The sequence below is a fragment of the Colletotrichum truncatum genome (assembly GCF_014235925.2).
Source record: "Colletotrichum truncatum strain CMES1059 chromosome Unknown Contig_0011, whole genome shotgun sequence".
NCBI lineage: Eukaryota > Fungi > Ascomycota > Sordariomycetes > Glomerellales > Glomerellaceae > Colletotrichum > Colletotrichum truncatum.
This window is the reverse complement of record NW_027222408.1, coordinates 631,932-648,294: the sequence shown is the minus strand read 5'-3', so window position 1 is coordinate 648,294 and position 16,363 is coordinate 631,932. Positions and strand designations below refer to the sequence as shown.

The 16,363-nt window shown below is 52.6% G+C and overlaps 4 protein-coding genes across 4 annotated transcripts; 1 reads left to right on the top strand and 3 right to left on the bottom strand.

The window, feature by feature from the left end:
- Window positions 1-210: 210 nt before the first annotated feature.
- On the bottom strand, window positions 211-5,253 carry CTRU02_214520 (RING zinc finger; the record flags this gene model as incomplete). The annotated part of the gene is made up of 3 exons (XM_036730428.1): window positions 211-471; window positions 558-4,904; window positions 4,960-5,253. The coding sequence occupies 3 exons, from the start codon at window positions 5,251-5,253 to the stop codon at window positions 211-213; spliced, it is 4,902 nt and encodes a 1,633-aa protein (XP_036577884.1).
- Window positions 5,254-6,685: 1,432 nt separating this feature from the next.
- Window positions 6,686-9,787, top strand: CTRU02_214519 (conserved serine-threonine rich protein; the record flags this gene model as incomplete). The annotated part of the gene is made up of 1 exon (XM_036730427.1): window positions 6,686-9,787. The coding sequence occupies one exon, from the start codon at window positions 6,686-6,688 to the stop codon at window positions 9,785-9,787; it is 3,102 nt and encodes a 1,033-aa protein (XP_036577883.1).
- A 529-nt stretch (window positions 9,788-10,316) lies between these two features.
- On the bottom strand, window positions 10,317-10,547 carry CTRU02_214518 (uncharacterized protein; the record flags this gene model as incomplete). Its single annotated transcript, XM_036730426.2, has 1 exon — window positions 10,317-10,547. One exon carries the CDS (start codon window positions 10,545-10,547, stop codon window positions 10,317-10,319), a length of 231 nt encoding a protein of 76 aa, XP_036577882.2.
- Window positions 10,548-12,434: 1,887 nt separating this feature from the next.
- Window positions 12,435-14,028, bottom strand: CTRU02_214517 (transcription factor tos4; the record flags this gene model as incomplete). The annotated part of the gene is made up of 2 exons (XM_036730425.1): window positions 12,435-12,467; window positions 12,532-14,028. 2 exons carry the CDS (start codon window positions 14,026-14,028, stop codon window positions 12,435-12,437), a joined length of 1,530 nt encoding a protein of 509 aa, XP_036577881.1.
- Between the last annotated feature and the right edge of the window lie 2,335 nt (window positions 14,029-16,363).

Below are 16,363 nucleotides of genomic sequence, written 5' to 3'. Positions count from 1 at the left end.
CCACAACCGCCTCTGCTTTTTTCTTTTTCCGCAGCCTTGATGCCGTCTAAGTCTGATCTACATTAAAGAAACAAAAAAAAAAAAAACGGCAGCCACCGATGACATGCTTTTTCCCACATTCTCCACCTCCTCCGTCACTCCTCGTTTTCTCGTTGTTTCTCGTGTCCGTCTTGGTCATTCATGTCTCTCCATCCTACCACAACCGCTCCCTCAACCCCTGCGCGCCTTGGTGTCCGCCCCCAGGTAATCGATCGGGTTACGGCACAGAGGGCACGTATTCTGGTTACTGCTCTGGAACCACTTGTACAGACAGGTCCTGTGGAACAGGTTCTTGCAGGTCTGGCACCGCTTGTCCGGCATCTTCTTGTCCGTCGAAATGATGGAGTAGCAGATGGCGCACTCGCTCTGGCCCTTGAGCGCGCCGACGATGTTGCGCTTGAAGGCGGACAGGCCGTCAATGATGCTTCCGTTCTATTTTTTGGCCGTTAGAATAAGTCATGTTCAATAAAAGTGCGAGGGGGAAAGGGGGAGGGGGAGGTGGGGTTTTGGTAACTTACGGAAAACGTAATAACACCCTGCGTCGTGAGGAGCCAACTCTGCCACTTCTTCTCGCTTACAGCCACCCGGTTCACGCCGACGACACTGACGCCTTCGATGGGGTAGCTCGGGGGCACCTTGACCGCGATCGATGCCAAGCTCTCGTCGACCTCGTAGCCCGCCGTGATTTCCTTGCCCGTCTTGCTGACCTTGACAACAAGCTCCTTCTCATCGTCGTCTGCGGGAGGCTCTTGAGAGGCGGCCCACGCGGCGACCTCGTCGAGGGCGTCCGAGACGATGATGGGCGAGAAGTACCGCGTCATCCATCCTTCGACAGCGATACGCGTCTGCTTGGAGCGGCAGTCGAGGTACCAGTTCTTGAAGAGGCCAGGCGTGTACTTCAGGGTGAGATAGTACAGATGTACAAGCAGCCAGTGCAGATTACGCTCTTCGGACTCGGCGTCCGCAAGAGAGAGGTCGTAGGACGTAATGTGCTGCACCGTCAGGCCCTCGCGTTCAAGGTTGAGCGGGTGCGCAGCAGAGTGACCAAGCACGTCAAATGTGAAGTCCAGCAACGGTGAGATGTAGTTCTCCGTCTTGAGGTGCTCGGTGTAGTCGTTACGGACCTTGAGCGATGCTGTGCTGAAAGCGTCGAAGATTAGGTGCCACGAAAGCAGATACGAGCGGATTGCCAAGGGAAACTGCGCAAGGATTTCGTCTGGGTAGCGCTCAAGAGTCGGGGCGTCGAGGAGCAAAGATACGAGCTCATCTGGAAGGCGGGCATCGGTCTTTTCAAGGAGCACGTTTACTGAGAGCTCTTCCTGCCTCGCTGGCAAGGCATGGTGGAGAATGTTGAAGGCTGCAGTCTGGATTGAGCGAGAGTCGGCGGCGATAAGACCATATAGATCCGAGAGGTCGCTGATGTGCTTCAGGGGAATCTTCTTAACTTGTCTGCAAATGATAGCATCCACGATCTCCAGCGGTTGGGTGCTCTTCTCACGTGTCAACTTGAGAAGCTCAATGAGGGACAGCGACTTAGTCTCTGCAAACTCCTTCAAGGCGTCTTCCAAGTCGTCATTTGGCTCTGACAGAGTCTCCAAGGCTGTCATGAGCTTCAATGATGTGTGAATATAAGGTAGTGACGCATCGAGACGGTCATCCGACGCCTTCGCCCAGAGGGCAGTGGAGAACTCAATTGTCTTCTCCCAGTGTGGGCCGTAGACATCCTTGATGGGAGGGAGGAGTCTCTGCAACACACGGCAGATCTCAGCGGACAACGCCGGGGTGAGGTTGAGGGTATCATCCAGCCAGGACGTGATTTGGCGGACTGCGAAAACAATACGGTTGTTGGCCACAGGGACCTCACCGACCTCGTAAATCTGCAGGCAGGCATTGAGAAGCACGAGTATCATAAGTGCCTTCTCGGCCTTCTCGGGTTCTATACTTGCGCCGGCAACGTCACTAACAAGGCGGTTGCAAAGGTTGTTAATAGCCTTGGATGACTCCAGACTCTCACCAAAGCCGGTAAGCACTGCCGTGGCCGAGAGGATCGTTTGCGGGGTGGCCCTCAAAGTGGCAAGCTGAGCAATCTTTTCGTCGCCAGCAGCGGGGAAGCCATGCTTCTCGGTGAGAGTTTGGAGGAGCTCACTCAGAGCTCTGGAGCTGTAGAGACCCAGGGGCGTGAGATCTTTCGTTTCCTGAGTCATGATAGCAATAAGGCCATTCACCAACTTCGTTGAGCCGGCTTCTGAGCCCTCTCTCCAGCCTTTGGCTTCATCTACGATGGCGTTAATGGTCACCCTTGTGGATGACACAAAGTCTTCAGCAGCTGCCAAAGCATCTCCAGCATTCAGGTTCAAAAAGAGCCTGTTCTCGTCCGTTAGGGTGATTTGATCGGAAATCATCTGGATCGAGACGCAAAGGAGATAGAGCAATTCAACTTGGAAGCTCTCTGGCAGTGTTGACACCGAGATATCAGACGACAACAGCTTGGAGGTATATGCTGCCATTCTAGCAGGGATAGAGTATCCATCTCGGTCTCTGCGCACCCGAATGCGCTGTGCCGGTTCGGAGGGCTGAACTAAAAAGTGAGCACCACCCAAGCTGCTCGTAATCGACAGAGACGGGTTGAGGGGCCCTTGTAAAAAGCTCGAAAGTTGCTGCATCCAGACATTTGTACTAGGGAACAAGTCTTCTGAGCTCACGGACCCCGTCTTAGATGCCTGCAAAGCCTGCTGGACGAGAGTATCAATTCCGAGTGATTGTGGCCCAGCGTCTTCGAGATTTCTTTGTATGATTGTAACCAGTGGCGAGGTGCCGTCTGCAGGTTGTTCCAGTAGAGCTCTCAAAGATGTAGCACGAGAAGAAACTGCTTTGTCATCAAGTTCAGCGAGTCCGAGTAGCTCAGCAATAACAGCCATATGGGTTGATTCGTCTTGAGAGAGAAGTCCTGGTTTGTTATTGGAAATAATTTCCAACGCCCGAAGAGCATGTGTCGAATTTTGCTTGTCCTGCGCCAATAGTGCAATGGTGTTGTCGACAAGCTGCTTCGCCGTAGGCTCCGTAATGGCATCGTTGCCAAGGGCTGCCTCGAAAAGACTCCAAGTGTCCGACTCACCGCGGGCGGCGTTCGAACATTTTGCTTCCAGGAACTTCTGGAGCTGCTCATGTGATCTGGAAAGAGATGACGCATTACGGTTTGCTATCAGTCTCTCAATGCCCTTGACTGCTAGTGTCTCATCAGACAAGGTTAACAACGCATCGATCCACGTATTCCAAATAGAAGCGTAAGCGGTCTTCTGGCCCTCCAGGGAACCTAGAATAGACACACAGCTTAGGAGGTCCGATGCCGACCGAGAGGCCATCAAGACGTCCATACGATCCCGACCCTGTGTCAAAAGGAACTGCTCCAATAATTGGGCCGCTTCGGCGTCTTCCCAAAGACGTGGGGCACTTTTCCCAACGTTATATAGCACTCCGGCTGCGCCGAATGGCTTGAGATTCCTATTCGCCAGCAGATTTAGAGAGCAAGTAATGATAGCTTTGGAAGGGCCGATCAGAAGTTGTGCTGGGCCAGTTGTAGAGGCCTTACTCTTTGTCTGGACCTGACCAACAAGATTGAACCATCGGTCGCCCTCGGAAGCAATTGCCTCTTGGGACTTCTCGTAACCCTGTGAGACTTCCGGCAGAGAGTTAGATATCCTGGTGCAGAATGCGGATGAAAGACTCTCCAGTTTCTCGGTGGTCGCCTGGATCAGGCCGGAAGACGAAGAGTCAGCGGCAACACCGAAAACCTCGCTCAGGACACCCAGACGTCCAGCACCGCCAATCTCCCAGGCCGCGTTTTCAGGAGTTGGGAAGAGAAAGTGCTCGAGTAAGGGGAACAAGTGGTCCTGGACAAGCTTGGTTCGAGGACCATCTTCGGAGATATTCTTCAGGAAGTGCTTTGCTACATGGACGTAGCATGTCCAGGCAGTAGGTGCGTTGAAACGTGGCTCTTCTCTGTGTGTGATACCAGATCTCATCGACTTCAAAGCATCCGTAGAGGCTTCTACAGTGAAGTGTTCAGCGGGGATGGCCACAATGAGATGTTCCAGACATTCCCAGTATTTGGCAGAGCTGCCCTGAGATCCTCTCTCCAAGAAGCCATTCAACCTAAAGATCGGGGTCTTCTTGTCACTAGAGCTGGTCCAAATTTCGGGGAATTTGGTGGTGAGCTTTGTGAGGACCCGGACGTATTCAACAGCTGAACCCACTTGGCTGCTCTTCAAACCCTCCACGATGAAGATTTTCTTCAGCCGAGAGATCTGAGACGACACCGAATCAAATCTCTTGTCCAGACATATCCACAGAAGCTGGCAGGCAGTCTTTCTGACTGAATTGTCGGCCATAGTTACACTCTTCCAGACCTTGTCCTCGGCAAAAAAGGTGTCGTATGCCTCCTCTTCCTTCTGGATATCGGCCGGCTCCAGCTTCTGGAGGAGGCCGAGAACAAGAGAAAGACTTGCCCCTACGACTCGAAGGTACTTTGTCTCGGCGTCGTCGGGTGTGGTTGATCTCTCGTCGCTTAAGGTATCCTTTGTCTCCTGGATAGCATCGGTCGCATATGCCAAAATTTGAGACTGGCATTTCTTCCAGAACAATGCGACCTTCTCCGGGCTATTGAGGAAGGAGGATATCCCATCATTCGCCGCTCTCGAGACCACACGGTCCTTATCATAGAGGCCAGCCAACCAGGTACCAACTACTTTGGGGACATGCCTTTCCATGCGCTTCCGGGCTGACTTCATCAACTCGAACTGCAGGGTGTGAGAGAGTTCGCGGACGCGACGCGAATTGTCTATAGAAATACGAGGGTATATTTGTACCTGTTACATACATTACCAACAGTTCATCAAAGATTATCACCCGGGGATCACGCACCCATGCTTCCAAGACTGCCTCTTCTGTACCCCCCTCCTTCTCGTACGGATGAGCCTGCACATAGGCCAAAAGCTCCTCCAGTGCCTTTGCCTTGGTAGTAGCATCTTTCTTGAGTGTGTTCTTGAAGGAAACAACGACGTTCGCATCGGAAAGGGAGGAAAAGTCGGGGGGTTCGGCAAGATAGGACAACCCGCTACTGTTTGATGAGGAGAAGCCGCCGAAGCCCCCTCGCGCAGGTATCCCAAAACCCTTTGCGCCGGCCGAGCGGCCAGCTTTTCCAAAGGCACGCGACATGATCTGGTGGTTAGTGTAATGCGTGGTGTGCTATGCAAAGTCGTTGACGCTGCGTAGTTGTGGGCTAAAGCGCAATAAGGCGCCAGAGCTCGAAAATGACGTTGGCGGGGTACAGTGCAGAAATGCGCCACTGAACGTATATTCTAGAAAGAACGCAATGACGACGAATTGACAGCCAACGTTGACGCCAAAAAAAAGACAGAATAAATATAAATTTTGTCAGTAGACAGATCGCAGCCTATAAATGCAACGAAGAGAAAAGGAACGCATAAAAGTGGTGTAGAGACAAATAGAAGGCCTATTTCGCATCGCAGCCTCGGGAAGTTTGCTTGGTAAGGCGCCGCAAATGTCAAAGTGCCCAGTTGACTCAGGCCGATAGATTTTTGGCCGGGTCGCATTTGCGGCGAATGAAATTGGTCTAGCTGCCCCACCAAAGCTACGATTCGCCCCAGGCCCCAAGAGGTGATGCGGTCATAGGTAAGACACATGCACGTGACTTATCTGGCTGCTGGCCTCTGGGTCTCCTTTGTGAGCCCTTGCGGCCGTGCTTTGTTACCCCTGGCTTATCCCAATATGCTGATTGGGTTACTACGACGATTACGACTTCAATTAACCCCACTACCAGCCCCAGCCAGAGACCTCATTCTACCTACCACACTACGTAGGAGGGCCTGGAGGGATACATGGTGCTATGTACCTACTTCGTACGCAGCAACACTGAACTGGAGCAAGGGCACCCTGTTCGCTCGTGTTAGGAGGAAGCACCCCCCTCGGTCTTGGGGTCGCCCATCCAAGGTTGCTCATGGTTTCAAGCGGCCTCAGAGGCTACCCCGCAAACTGCACTGCTAAACACTCTCCACTGTTCCAGCAAGTATCGGCCAGTGACTGCAGGCTGCTCAGCACTCTGAGCTCACGGTGCCCACTCTGCTCACTGCGGGAAGAGCGCTAGGGAGCGGTAACTGTGGATCCGCCCAGCATTCTACCTACCCAAGCCGGCCAGTCGCAGCTCATTGCCGCTGCTGCTCCCTCTGATCTGCCCATCGCTCTCAATCGATCTCTCTACCCTTATGAACTCTCTGTGTCCTACCTTTGCCTGCCAACCTTCCTCACCCTCTTTGCAGGCGGAGGTGGCGGATCTATTCTAACTTCCTACCTTCATACCTCTTAAGCTCCTCGTTCTTGAAGCATTCAATTTTACGGCCTACATGCGGGTGCTTCATCACGTAGTTTCTCTCTTCACGTCTTCATCGTGTAAGTCGCTCCGGTTTATTCACGTGCCTTTTAGGCAACTCCCCAAGCTGCCGCGATTGGCCACCCGCCCGATGTGTAGAGATAACCCTCTGCCGTCACACCTATTTCGCTAACTGATGCTGATTTACGCCATTCCTAGTGGTGGTAGCATGGTAAATACTCGAAGCTTTCGTTCATCACCATGCTTACCAACATCCCCCGTTCCTCGCTCCGCGCGGGCGGCCTTCACGTCAGCAGGGTCTCTGCAGTGAGGAGTCCAGTCCATGCGAAACCGGCACCAACGAAGGCGAGCCATTATGGCCAGACTCGCGGTTTCCGCTTCCGACCCTGGTCTAATTACCTGGATGCCGAGTTCCAGCGTCAGCTGCGACAGCGTCAGCACGCTGCCGGTTACAAATACATGGAATCGATAAATCGGAAGCTTTCGTGGGACCCCAGCATGCGTGGTGAAGATTCAAGAATAGTGATGAAGAAGATGATGGCGCAGTGCTGGATCAGACACTGTCATACCCACTCTAAAGGAAAATACGTGAACGACAGCAAAGTAAAGTCTGGATCCGACGATGCCTCTGGAGCCCGGCCTGGCCAGAATATTGAGGATGTCGAGCGCAGCGCCATAAATGCCCTATTCACTGGAAAGCGCACCAGTTCCTACGAATATGACTTGTGGCAATCCCCTCTGCAGAACATTCGCAACTATTTGGGTAACCAGACTCGGGGCAAGTCGACAACGTCTGCCAGCCGGAGTGAAGAATCCGAAATTGATCCAATCACAAACCGAAAGGTCCAGTCAATGTCGGCTCCAGAGTCAGTCTTTGACAACTCGTCCAAGGCGGCCCATGAGCCTTATTTTGAGGACGGGCCACCTCCGGCCGAAGAACTTAAGCAATACGACCAAGTTCCACTTGATGGTACCCCATGGGCAGACGCTGGGTCCAGTGGAGAGACTCCACAGTATGCGGATCTCGACAAGTACAAACCAGTCATGGATCAGAAGCTCGACGCTGAACAACTTTCAGAAGAGCCAAAGTATGATGACTTGGATAAATACAAGCCGGTTGGCCTCAGGGACTTCATTGAAGACACAGAGTCAGAACCCAAGTATGAAGACCTCCATAAATATGCCAACCCATCAATCACGGAGGGGCCACCAGAAGAGCTCTCCCAGCCGGCGTATGAGGATCTTGACAAGTACCGCCCCGTTATGCACAACGAGAATGCAGAGGTTCCAGCAGCAAACGAAAAATATGAAGACCTGGGTAAATACGGCCCAGTCATGCACAACGAAAAGGCAATTGCTGAGGGTGCGGATGCGAGATCGTCCTACGATGACCTCCACAAATATGGCCCGAGCGGCTTCAACGAACCCGAAGGCGCGCGCCCTCTAAGCGACGAGGAAAAGTCAAAAGACTATGATGATCTCCACAAGTATGGACCCATGGGCTACAACGAGCCTCACGGGGAACCCCCGGTTCACCCTGAGGAAGCCTCAAAGGCTTACACTGACTTGGATCGCTATGGTCCTATGGCGTATCGTGAGCCGCACGGTCAAGCCCCAGTACACCCGGAAGAAGCCTCAAAGGTGTACACGGATCTAGGAAAGTACGAGCCAGTTGGGTGGAATGAGCCTCATGGGAAACCGCCTGTACACCCTGAGGAGGCCGCGAAGCAATACAAAGACCTGGGTACATATGGCCCAGTGGCTTTCAAGAGAGGCGATGGTCAGCTACCGGAGAGTGTGATTGCTCCAATCGCACCGGAAGATATGGCCAATCACAAACCGATCCAGTATGATGAACCTGAAAATCAACGACCCAAGCCAGATTGGGACCAAACAACTTTTGACGAGGCCAAGAAATACCAATCTTATCGGTATAATGAGCCTGATGGCCAGCCCATCGAACAAATCGACCCTGTTTCTAAAGGTCTAAGTGATTTCGACGCGGAACTTGCTGCCAAGGCGAACCGACGTATTTTGAATACCTATGTGACTGAACAAGAAAGAGCTGACGACTTGGACCTGCTCCGCGCTAGCGACGTTCGGGCCAAAATCCCGACTTCTTCTGGCCAGTCTCGCAGAGGCTACAGCACTACTAACAGACAAATGCTCGAGGCTGACCTTCCTCGCTACGAAGTGAACTGGGATATATCTAGCAAGGCAGCTCGTGTGAGCCTGCGCAAAGCCAAAAGCAAGGCGTGGGAGAACCTTCAACCTAAAGAAGATTTGATCGGAAACTACGTCAGAGACTTTCCAGAAGATTTCTCTGGATCATGGAGTAAGGTCATGACAGAGAGTCTAAGAGCAGAGGATAGCAAGTATCAAGCTCCTCAAGGTGATGAGGTCGAGGCTGCTTCCTTTGATGAAAGCTTTCCGCGATTGGAGCCTGCGTTGAACAGGTCCTCCGCGTTTAAGTCGCAAGCTTGGGTTGCAGGAAAGCAGGGTCTCTCGGACCCTTACTCAACAGAGCCACAAGGACTTGAAATAAGCTACTCTGAGGAGTGCAATGGCAGACAAACTTGGCCTGCTTACGTCCGTTCATACGGCACAGTGGCAGATGCCACCGCCGGTTCCATGTCTTCGGCACAAGAGGCAGTTGCCGCTGCGAAGTCAGAGGGTGTAGTATCATCCACGGCCAAGGAACCTCTTCGCGAGCCTGTCGTCTATAGGATTCTAGCCTACGACCCCACTATGCAGGCCATCAACACAGCTGAGACGACATCCGTTGTTCCGGACAGCGCAACGCCACTGACACCGGCCGAGGTTCTTCTCCGTCTGTCGAACCCCACCAAATTTTTCCCTTACTTTAGCCCTCTCCAGAAGGAAGGTTATGAAATCGTCTCCGGAAGCGGAGACGTCCTGGTTTTCCGCAAGGTTCGTGAGGCAGAGGTGGCCTCTGGGGAGCAGACCACTGCCCCTTATGCCCCTACGATCGAAAAGCCAACAACCTACCAGGCGCCAAAGGTGAACCCCATCGACATGATGGGGAGCGACCCCGTAGTACCAAGCGCTTACTCTTCCAGTCCTACAGGCTACCTCAACTATGATTACCCCGGAGCAGAAGCGGAGAACAAGCCTCCACCCCCCTTCAGCTCGCTGAGTAGACAAGACACGATTTCTTGCGACAGCCAAGACTTCAAGCCTTCTCAGCGGCCGAAGAAGAGCAGGGCGAAGAGGATGATCTTGGGCGCTGCTTGGGTGGGTGGTATTTCTTACGCTATCGGTGTGGTTGGAGAATATTTTAAGACGGGGGGCAGCGATGGGCGAGGTCCGAAGGGGCTGTAGGTAGAGCCACGGTGGATTTGACCTTTGCGGTTTTGGCATGTTTATGGATGGATTATATACCTTACGACGGTTTGTAGGATTTGACATGGGTACAAGCATTCTCAGGATCCCTTCTCACATGTACCAATAGTACTCACAATGATGCGATTGGTCCTTTCTCGACACCACTCATGTCGAGCACTTCAGTTGATCCTCAGGCTGGCCGACTGACCAGAAGGGCAGGGTCGTAGGAACTGACGGCACACAATGAGAGTTGAAAATATTTAAAATGATGCGTGTGTGGTAGAATACAGGTGTGCTTGCGATGATCATGCAATTTTGAACGCCATGCCCCCCCCCCCCCCCCCCCCCCCCCTCTTAATCCTTGCGGTGCTCTCAGACTAACACCGATTTGCTAATCTGTTCGTTGGTCAGACTGTCCACATGCCGCTACATCAGCTATCCATAACGGCGACTCCCCTTTGTAATAATCGTAAACGTCCCTTTCATTTTTTGACATTGGTGTTGTAGTAGTTCGCCATCGGCGCATTTAGCCGCGCTCGGTGAAGCCGGGACCAGTTTTGACGTCCTCGATGTGGCTCATCTGCAACGCGCGCTTCTGGTCCTCCTTGTTCCAGCTCTGGCGGCGCTCAAAGGAAGGTTTCCAGCTGTTGGTGCGCTCGATGGCGCGGACGGCGTCGGCGGCGGCGTGGGAGGAGCTCTGATCGCTCGTGATGTCCTTGTGGGGTGCCGTGTTCATGGTAGATGATTGGGACGACATTTCTCTCTTGTTGGTTACTTTTTTGGTTTTAGTGGATGTGGAAGAATTTCGGTGTTTGCAATAACTCGAGGACGGTTAAAGATGCACTGAGAGGTTGAAGATCGAGCTTCTAAGTGGGCGTTTAGGTTGAGGTGTAGATGAGGAGTCGGAATTGTTTACACACACGGCTACGAGGAATGAGAAGAAATTGCTCAGGTCATATCATGTCACGTTGAAAGTAAAAAGGCCGGAGGGAACGTTTTCCCTTTTTAACATAAAAAAACAGCAGCAGCAGCAGCAGCAGCCCATTCCCTCTGGATCTTTCCACTTTCAGGGTCCAATGCGTCCTCAAGCTCTAACCCGTCCGCACCTACCCCCCCCCCCCCCCCACCCTCAAAACCCCTCTTCATGCAACCAGTAGGATGACGCCTCAGCTCAGCTCAAGCCGTATCACCCTACCTGCAACACACCACTTCCGTGTCGGGATTAGGCATGGTAGATTGGATAGCTTACTACGTGGTAAAGGGGGGGGCAAGCAAGAAGCTTCGTCTGGCTTTCGTTTGTTTCTTTGATGCGACGGTTCGTATTGGGCAATTGCATGAGACGACGATCCCACCCCATCAGCGCGCAATAACATCATTTTTCGCCGCTGAGGTTGCCACCGGCGGGCCTTTTATTTTTTTTGTAACCACACCACAACCACCATTATCACAAGCTTCTGAAAACTTCTAGTGGGTAGGGTATGCTTTATTACGTACAGAGCTACATCCGAACCGATTGTCTTTCATCTCACAGGCCAATGGTGTCTTTTGGGTGTCCTTTGGCTCCTCTTGGGGGATAAGCAGATGGGGTGTGTGCCGGCAACTGAGTAACAGCTCACAGTGGAAAAAGGATGGGGGAGGGAGAGCAGACAGACTTGAGATGCTCCAGCTTCAAGCTTCAGACAACCACCGCCGTCATTGCGGGGTAAGACTAGCGGTCGAGGCCCGGTCGCCGACCTCCGCTTTAGCTTATCGGACGTTATCGGCATGGGGCCGGGGGTGTGGTAGACCCACATGAGCTTCCTCTGGGTGCAACCACACTTCCGGCACTCTCGTGGTCGTGACATTTGAGTTGTATTTGTGTTTGCTTGTCGAATGAAAGCTTACTATGAGGTTTAAATGTTTACCGGTTCGTCATATCTGCGATCAAATGCAGAGAGAGCATCGATCTCTAATGTTATATGACGACACAGGCTAGAAACCTTGAGGTTGGTAGGGCTGATAAGCCAACAGCCAGTCGAACGGTCAATGCATAAACCTTACTTCTGCCTTGCAACCGGTCGTGTTGTTGAGCCGTCAGTTTACCATGGCGTTGGAATGCAGGAGCAATTAGGGTTCAATTTTTAGCTGGATCGCCAGAGTTGGGAAATTGATTTTTATTTATCACATCTGTTCAAGCGTGTCGTCAACTTTTACATTTCCACCATCACCTCGTCAATCCGTTTTCCCACCGCCCAGCCCGCCCGTCCAGTTCATTCCTTCCAACACAAAAAAAGCCCGCCAACATGAATGAATCATTCAACCTAATAATGCACTGCTCGCTCCGAATCGTTACCTGGACCGGGAGGAATGCATTGTCTCATCTAGCGGGTGTGTATGGGAATCGTTGGGGATAATAATAAGGGGACCCGAGGTATACTAGTGTGAATCGTACAGAAAAATTCAAAACAAAAAATCCATAAAACGCCTTGCGCTATGCAGCTGATACAAGTTGCCAAACGGGAGGGTTGAAGCCAGGGTATGGACGATAGAATAGACGATGCGAGCGCTGCCATGCCCTGTGCGTGCATGGCATCAGCTCGGCTCAAGCAAATTTGTCGGGTGCCATAAAATAAACACATGGGGCGAAAGCAAAAGCAAGGGTTATTCAAGGTGTGCGCGGGCGTTTCCAATAATATTGCTGATGAGCCCCGCGTGTCAGTTTCAACTTCTACAATACTCCACAACGATTTGACAGAGCTTACCTTGTGCTGCTTTCGGCAGGCTCTCAGACTAGGCTTCCGCAGGCCATCGGTGACGGCGAATCGGCGTTGCTCATCATCGTCGGCCTCAGGAACATAATAGTACTCGCTCTCAAGTGGTTTGCCAGCAGCATCTTTACCCTGGCGTCGGATGATACCGATGCAAGCTGTGTTCTCCAGAAGGCTTCGAAGCTGTTCCTTTGCGAGACCCTTCTTCTGTTCCGTTGGGAGGTTATTCATAATGGCTGAGAGCGGGTTTGACGACAGACGGGAGAAGGCGAGCTGGTTGACGACATGGTTGCGCACGGCAGGATTCTCATAAGGAGGCTCCCTCGGCTTCTTCTCCTCAGGCGACTTCAGCGGTGCCGAAATCGGGCTGGAAGGGTTAGACTCGTCATGGAGCGTAGGCAGACGTGACTGTTTGGAAGACGGATATTTAGGGGATGATGCCAGAACGGAGGCAAGGCGGTTGGAGATGTCAGCTCCAAATGGGCCAAAAGAGTGGACAATGGGGTCATTCTCCTCGTCAGGATCATTGTCCTCTGGCTCGCTAAGGTCAGATGAGAATGAGTTGGTCACCTCGGTCGCAAAGCTCTGGCCAATCTTGGCACTCGAATCAGCAAGCTTGGGAAGCTCCGGCTCGTCTGCGCTCGAATCTTCATAGATGTGGACTTCTCCATCATCAGTCGGGAGGAGAGCTTGCAGGCGCTGGGAGCTGGTCATATGTGCAGGCGTGGGAGAATCCGGAGACTCGATTCGCGAGGTATGGCGCAGAGGGCTCGATTGCAGTAGGTTGGCAGCCGCCGCGCGAGCATTGGATCGGGGCGGGGAGCCGTCCCACGAAGACTCGGGGCTGGCAAGCCGGGTACGCTGATCCCGCTTCGGCCAAAGGATCATGACACGAGCATCCTGGACGTCAAGCATGATTTCGCTACCTTCGGTCTCAGAGGTGAATGAATCGCCCTTTTGGAGTTCCCACGTTTTGCCCTGGCTGTGCAATTTCAACCCGTTCCAGCCGTTGCACACAATCTCCATTTTGTTCGGCTCCAGGGCCGAAGGAGCGGGCACGTAGCGTGCCTTGACGTGCACACGAGACACGAGGCGGTTAGCGGAGAGCTGGTAATGGGACGAGTTGCTAGAGCGGCCCATTAGGAGAGTATCGCCGTTCTCATTGAGCTCAATTGAAGCAACGGCACCGAGTGGTGTACGCTCCGAAGTGGTAGAAGCGGCTCGGGAGGGCCCACCGGGGCGCTGATGAACGCGGGGTGGAGAAGAAGAGAGAATACCGGTGCTCGAGGTCGGAATTGGTGTAGGATACTTGAGATAGGCATTGTTTCCTCCCATGGAACCGGGGCGAGCTTGCCGCTTAGAAGGTCGAGGGAAGCCCGGAGAAGAAGACAGAGGTTCGAATGCCGGTAGAAGGCTCGGAGCGGGACGCTTGGTACCGGCCATGGGAAGGGTGGGCTCCGGGTTCTTGGATTGAGGCGATGAGTCCATCATTGCGGCTACACAGGCATGCCCAGCCAGAAGAATAATGGTCCCCAAGAAAGGTAGGTGCTATTCCCTGTTCTTGTTCTTCGTGATATGTCTTTTTTTCTTTCCCTATATATGTCTTTTCACCGCGTTGGGTAGGGCGCGTTTTGCGTGGGCGCGGTTCTCGGTTTCTGATATCAGGGCGTGGGGTTTTGGTGTAAAGTGGAATCGCGTGTAAGTGGTCGTGGTGCCTGGGTCGACAAGAGTGGAAGGGTTCGATGGATATACAAGAGGATTGTGAAAGAGGAGTGAGGTTTACCAAGAAATTATTCTTGTGAAAGGGCTGCGAAAAAAAACTATCAAAGTGGTTGCAGGTCTGGTGGAAGGAGGCCCGAAGTGTGCGTGACCAGGTGGTGCAGAATGGGGACGGGACCTTTTTGATGGCCCCTTCCATTAGTATGGGAGGAGCAAAGCGTGTTCTTGCGCGTTGGCGTTGATCGCGTCCCCCGCGTCCACCGATTGTGCTGTGCAAGGAGTTGTGCTTGCGGGTGGAGCTCTGGGTGCAGGTACTCTGGAGCACGCTGTAAATTGTCACATTACAGTGGACTTAGCGTGCTCCCTGTTCGTTACAAGCACTAAATGTGGCGCTCGGTTGTTTCTAGGTCTCGACCCGGGGCGTTGACGCGGGCCGCTAATTGAGCTTTAATGGATGTTTCAATCTCTAATTGTGCAATTGGGCTGATAAGCATCACCAGTATTCAAGGTCTCTTGAGAGTAGTTGGCTTGCCTTGCTTGCTTCTTTTCATAACCATTTTCACTTTTGTCTAATTTACACTTTTGGTAGACCGCTCTTTTTTCCCCCTTACTAACCAGCCATCTATGTTGCAAAAATCTCGCAGCCTCTGACCTCACAACGGGCATAAATGCCCCTCATCCCCGTCAGAGTCTATCGTTCCAACCTCCCAAATCGCGTCTCCACCAAAGAAAAAAAACTACGACTCACGTCCACTTCCGGTGCGCGTCTCTCTGGAAGCAGTGGTCAGCATCCGTTCATCCTTTTCTTACGGGGACAGCCCAACGGCGCAGAACGCTGAAGAACGTAACTTAGCGCCGAGAACCGCCGCGGGCAGCCCACACATCGAGCCATCCCTCCAATGGTTCCAGCGGTTTGACCCTGGCAAGCCAAAGCCTGGCCGGGCTGTGAAGCGTGTCAAGAGGCTTTGTAAATTGCATAGTACATTAGTACTGCACTGCTCTGTATTAGAGCATGCATTCTCACCTGCCCTTTTCCCTGACATTTCACCATCCCTGTGTCTCCCTCGCTCGCCGAACCTCGCTTCCAGCATTTGGGCCGATGCTCGTCTTGTTGGTCACATGGATCGTGGTAATACCTTGTATTTATTGGCCGCAAGTGCAGCTTCCCTTTCTTCCCTCTTCCCTTTTCTACCACAAGCATGTGCTGCCTATCCGTCTTAGTGAGACCTGATCCGCTCTCTGACTGGGTTATGGAAACACGAGCCAGGAAATGCCCTTGATCTGGGCTTAGATACATAAAGTTGCAGTTGTGCTGAAGGGGGTTGAAACGGCGCATCGCTGGGACGTGTTGGTTCGCGTAAAGTGTTCTCAGCCCAAGAACCCTGTCTCGCCCGATGATGATATAATACTCACCAAACTTTACCACAATGATCCCTTTTCCTCATGTATTGTGGCTCATTGCCTTGTTTTGCAACACGTTCCCGTCAAACCCCGTGCGTGAAATGGCAAAGTTGACGGGTGGCTTTGGGAAATGAGTGTCAGGAGGTAGACAGCCGAGCTGTGCTGAGCTCGTCAGTCATGGCCGCGTCCACCCCGCATCACTAACGCAAGTCGCGCTCCTGCTCACACGACCCGCTGAGGCTTTGACAGATTTAAATGATGCCGCCGTTCCCAATTGGATTGGAAATACCGTTGGCGCTCTCGGCATCCGGTCCCACTGTTCTCGTACTCCAGGCAGGCTTACCAGGGCCCGTTTTCAGAGTGAGACAGAACCAATCTATCAAAAAAAACCAATTGGTATCAGCACCCGTCAGTGGACCATGGTAACGTTCAGTCAGCATCCGGAGGGTTTGTTAATTGCTAAACAATGACCAGTGGGCATAAAGGGCCTGCAGAGGGGTAATGACTGAATGCATCTCTCACCTGCTCAGCCCTAACCTGGCTGGCTTGCATGCACTCCGACTTCAAGACGCGATATCTTAAAGCCAATGAACGCGTCATAATAGAGTCAACTCCCACGAAGAGAACGCGCAGCGAAATTCCAATTCAGCAACTCTGATGAAATTCTCGATGATACTCTGATGGCTTTGTGACCACTAGTTTTGCA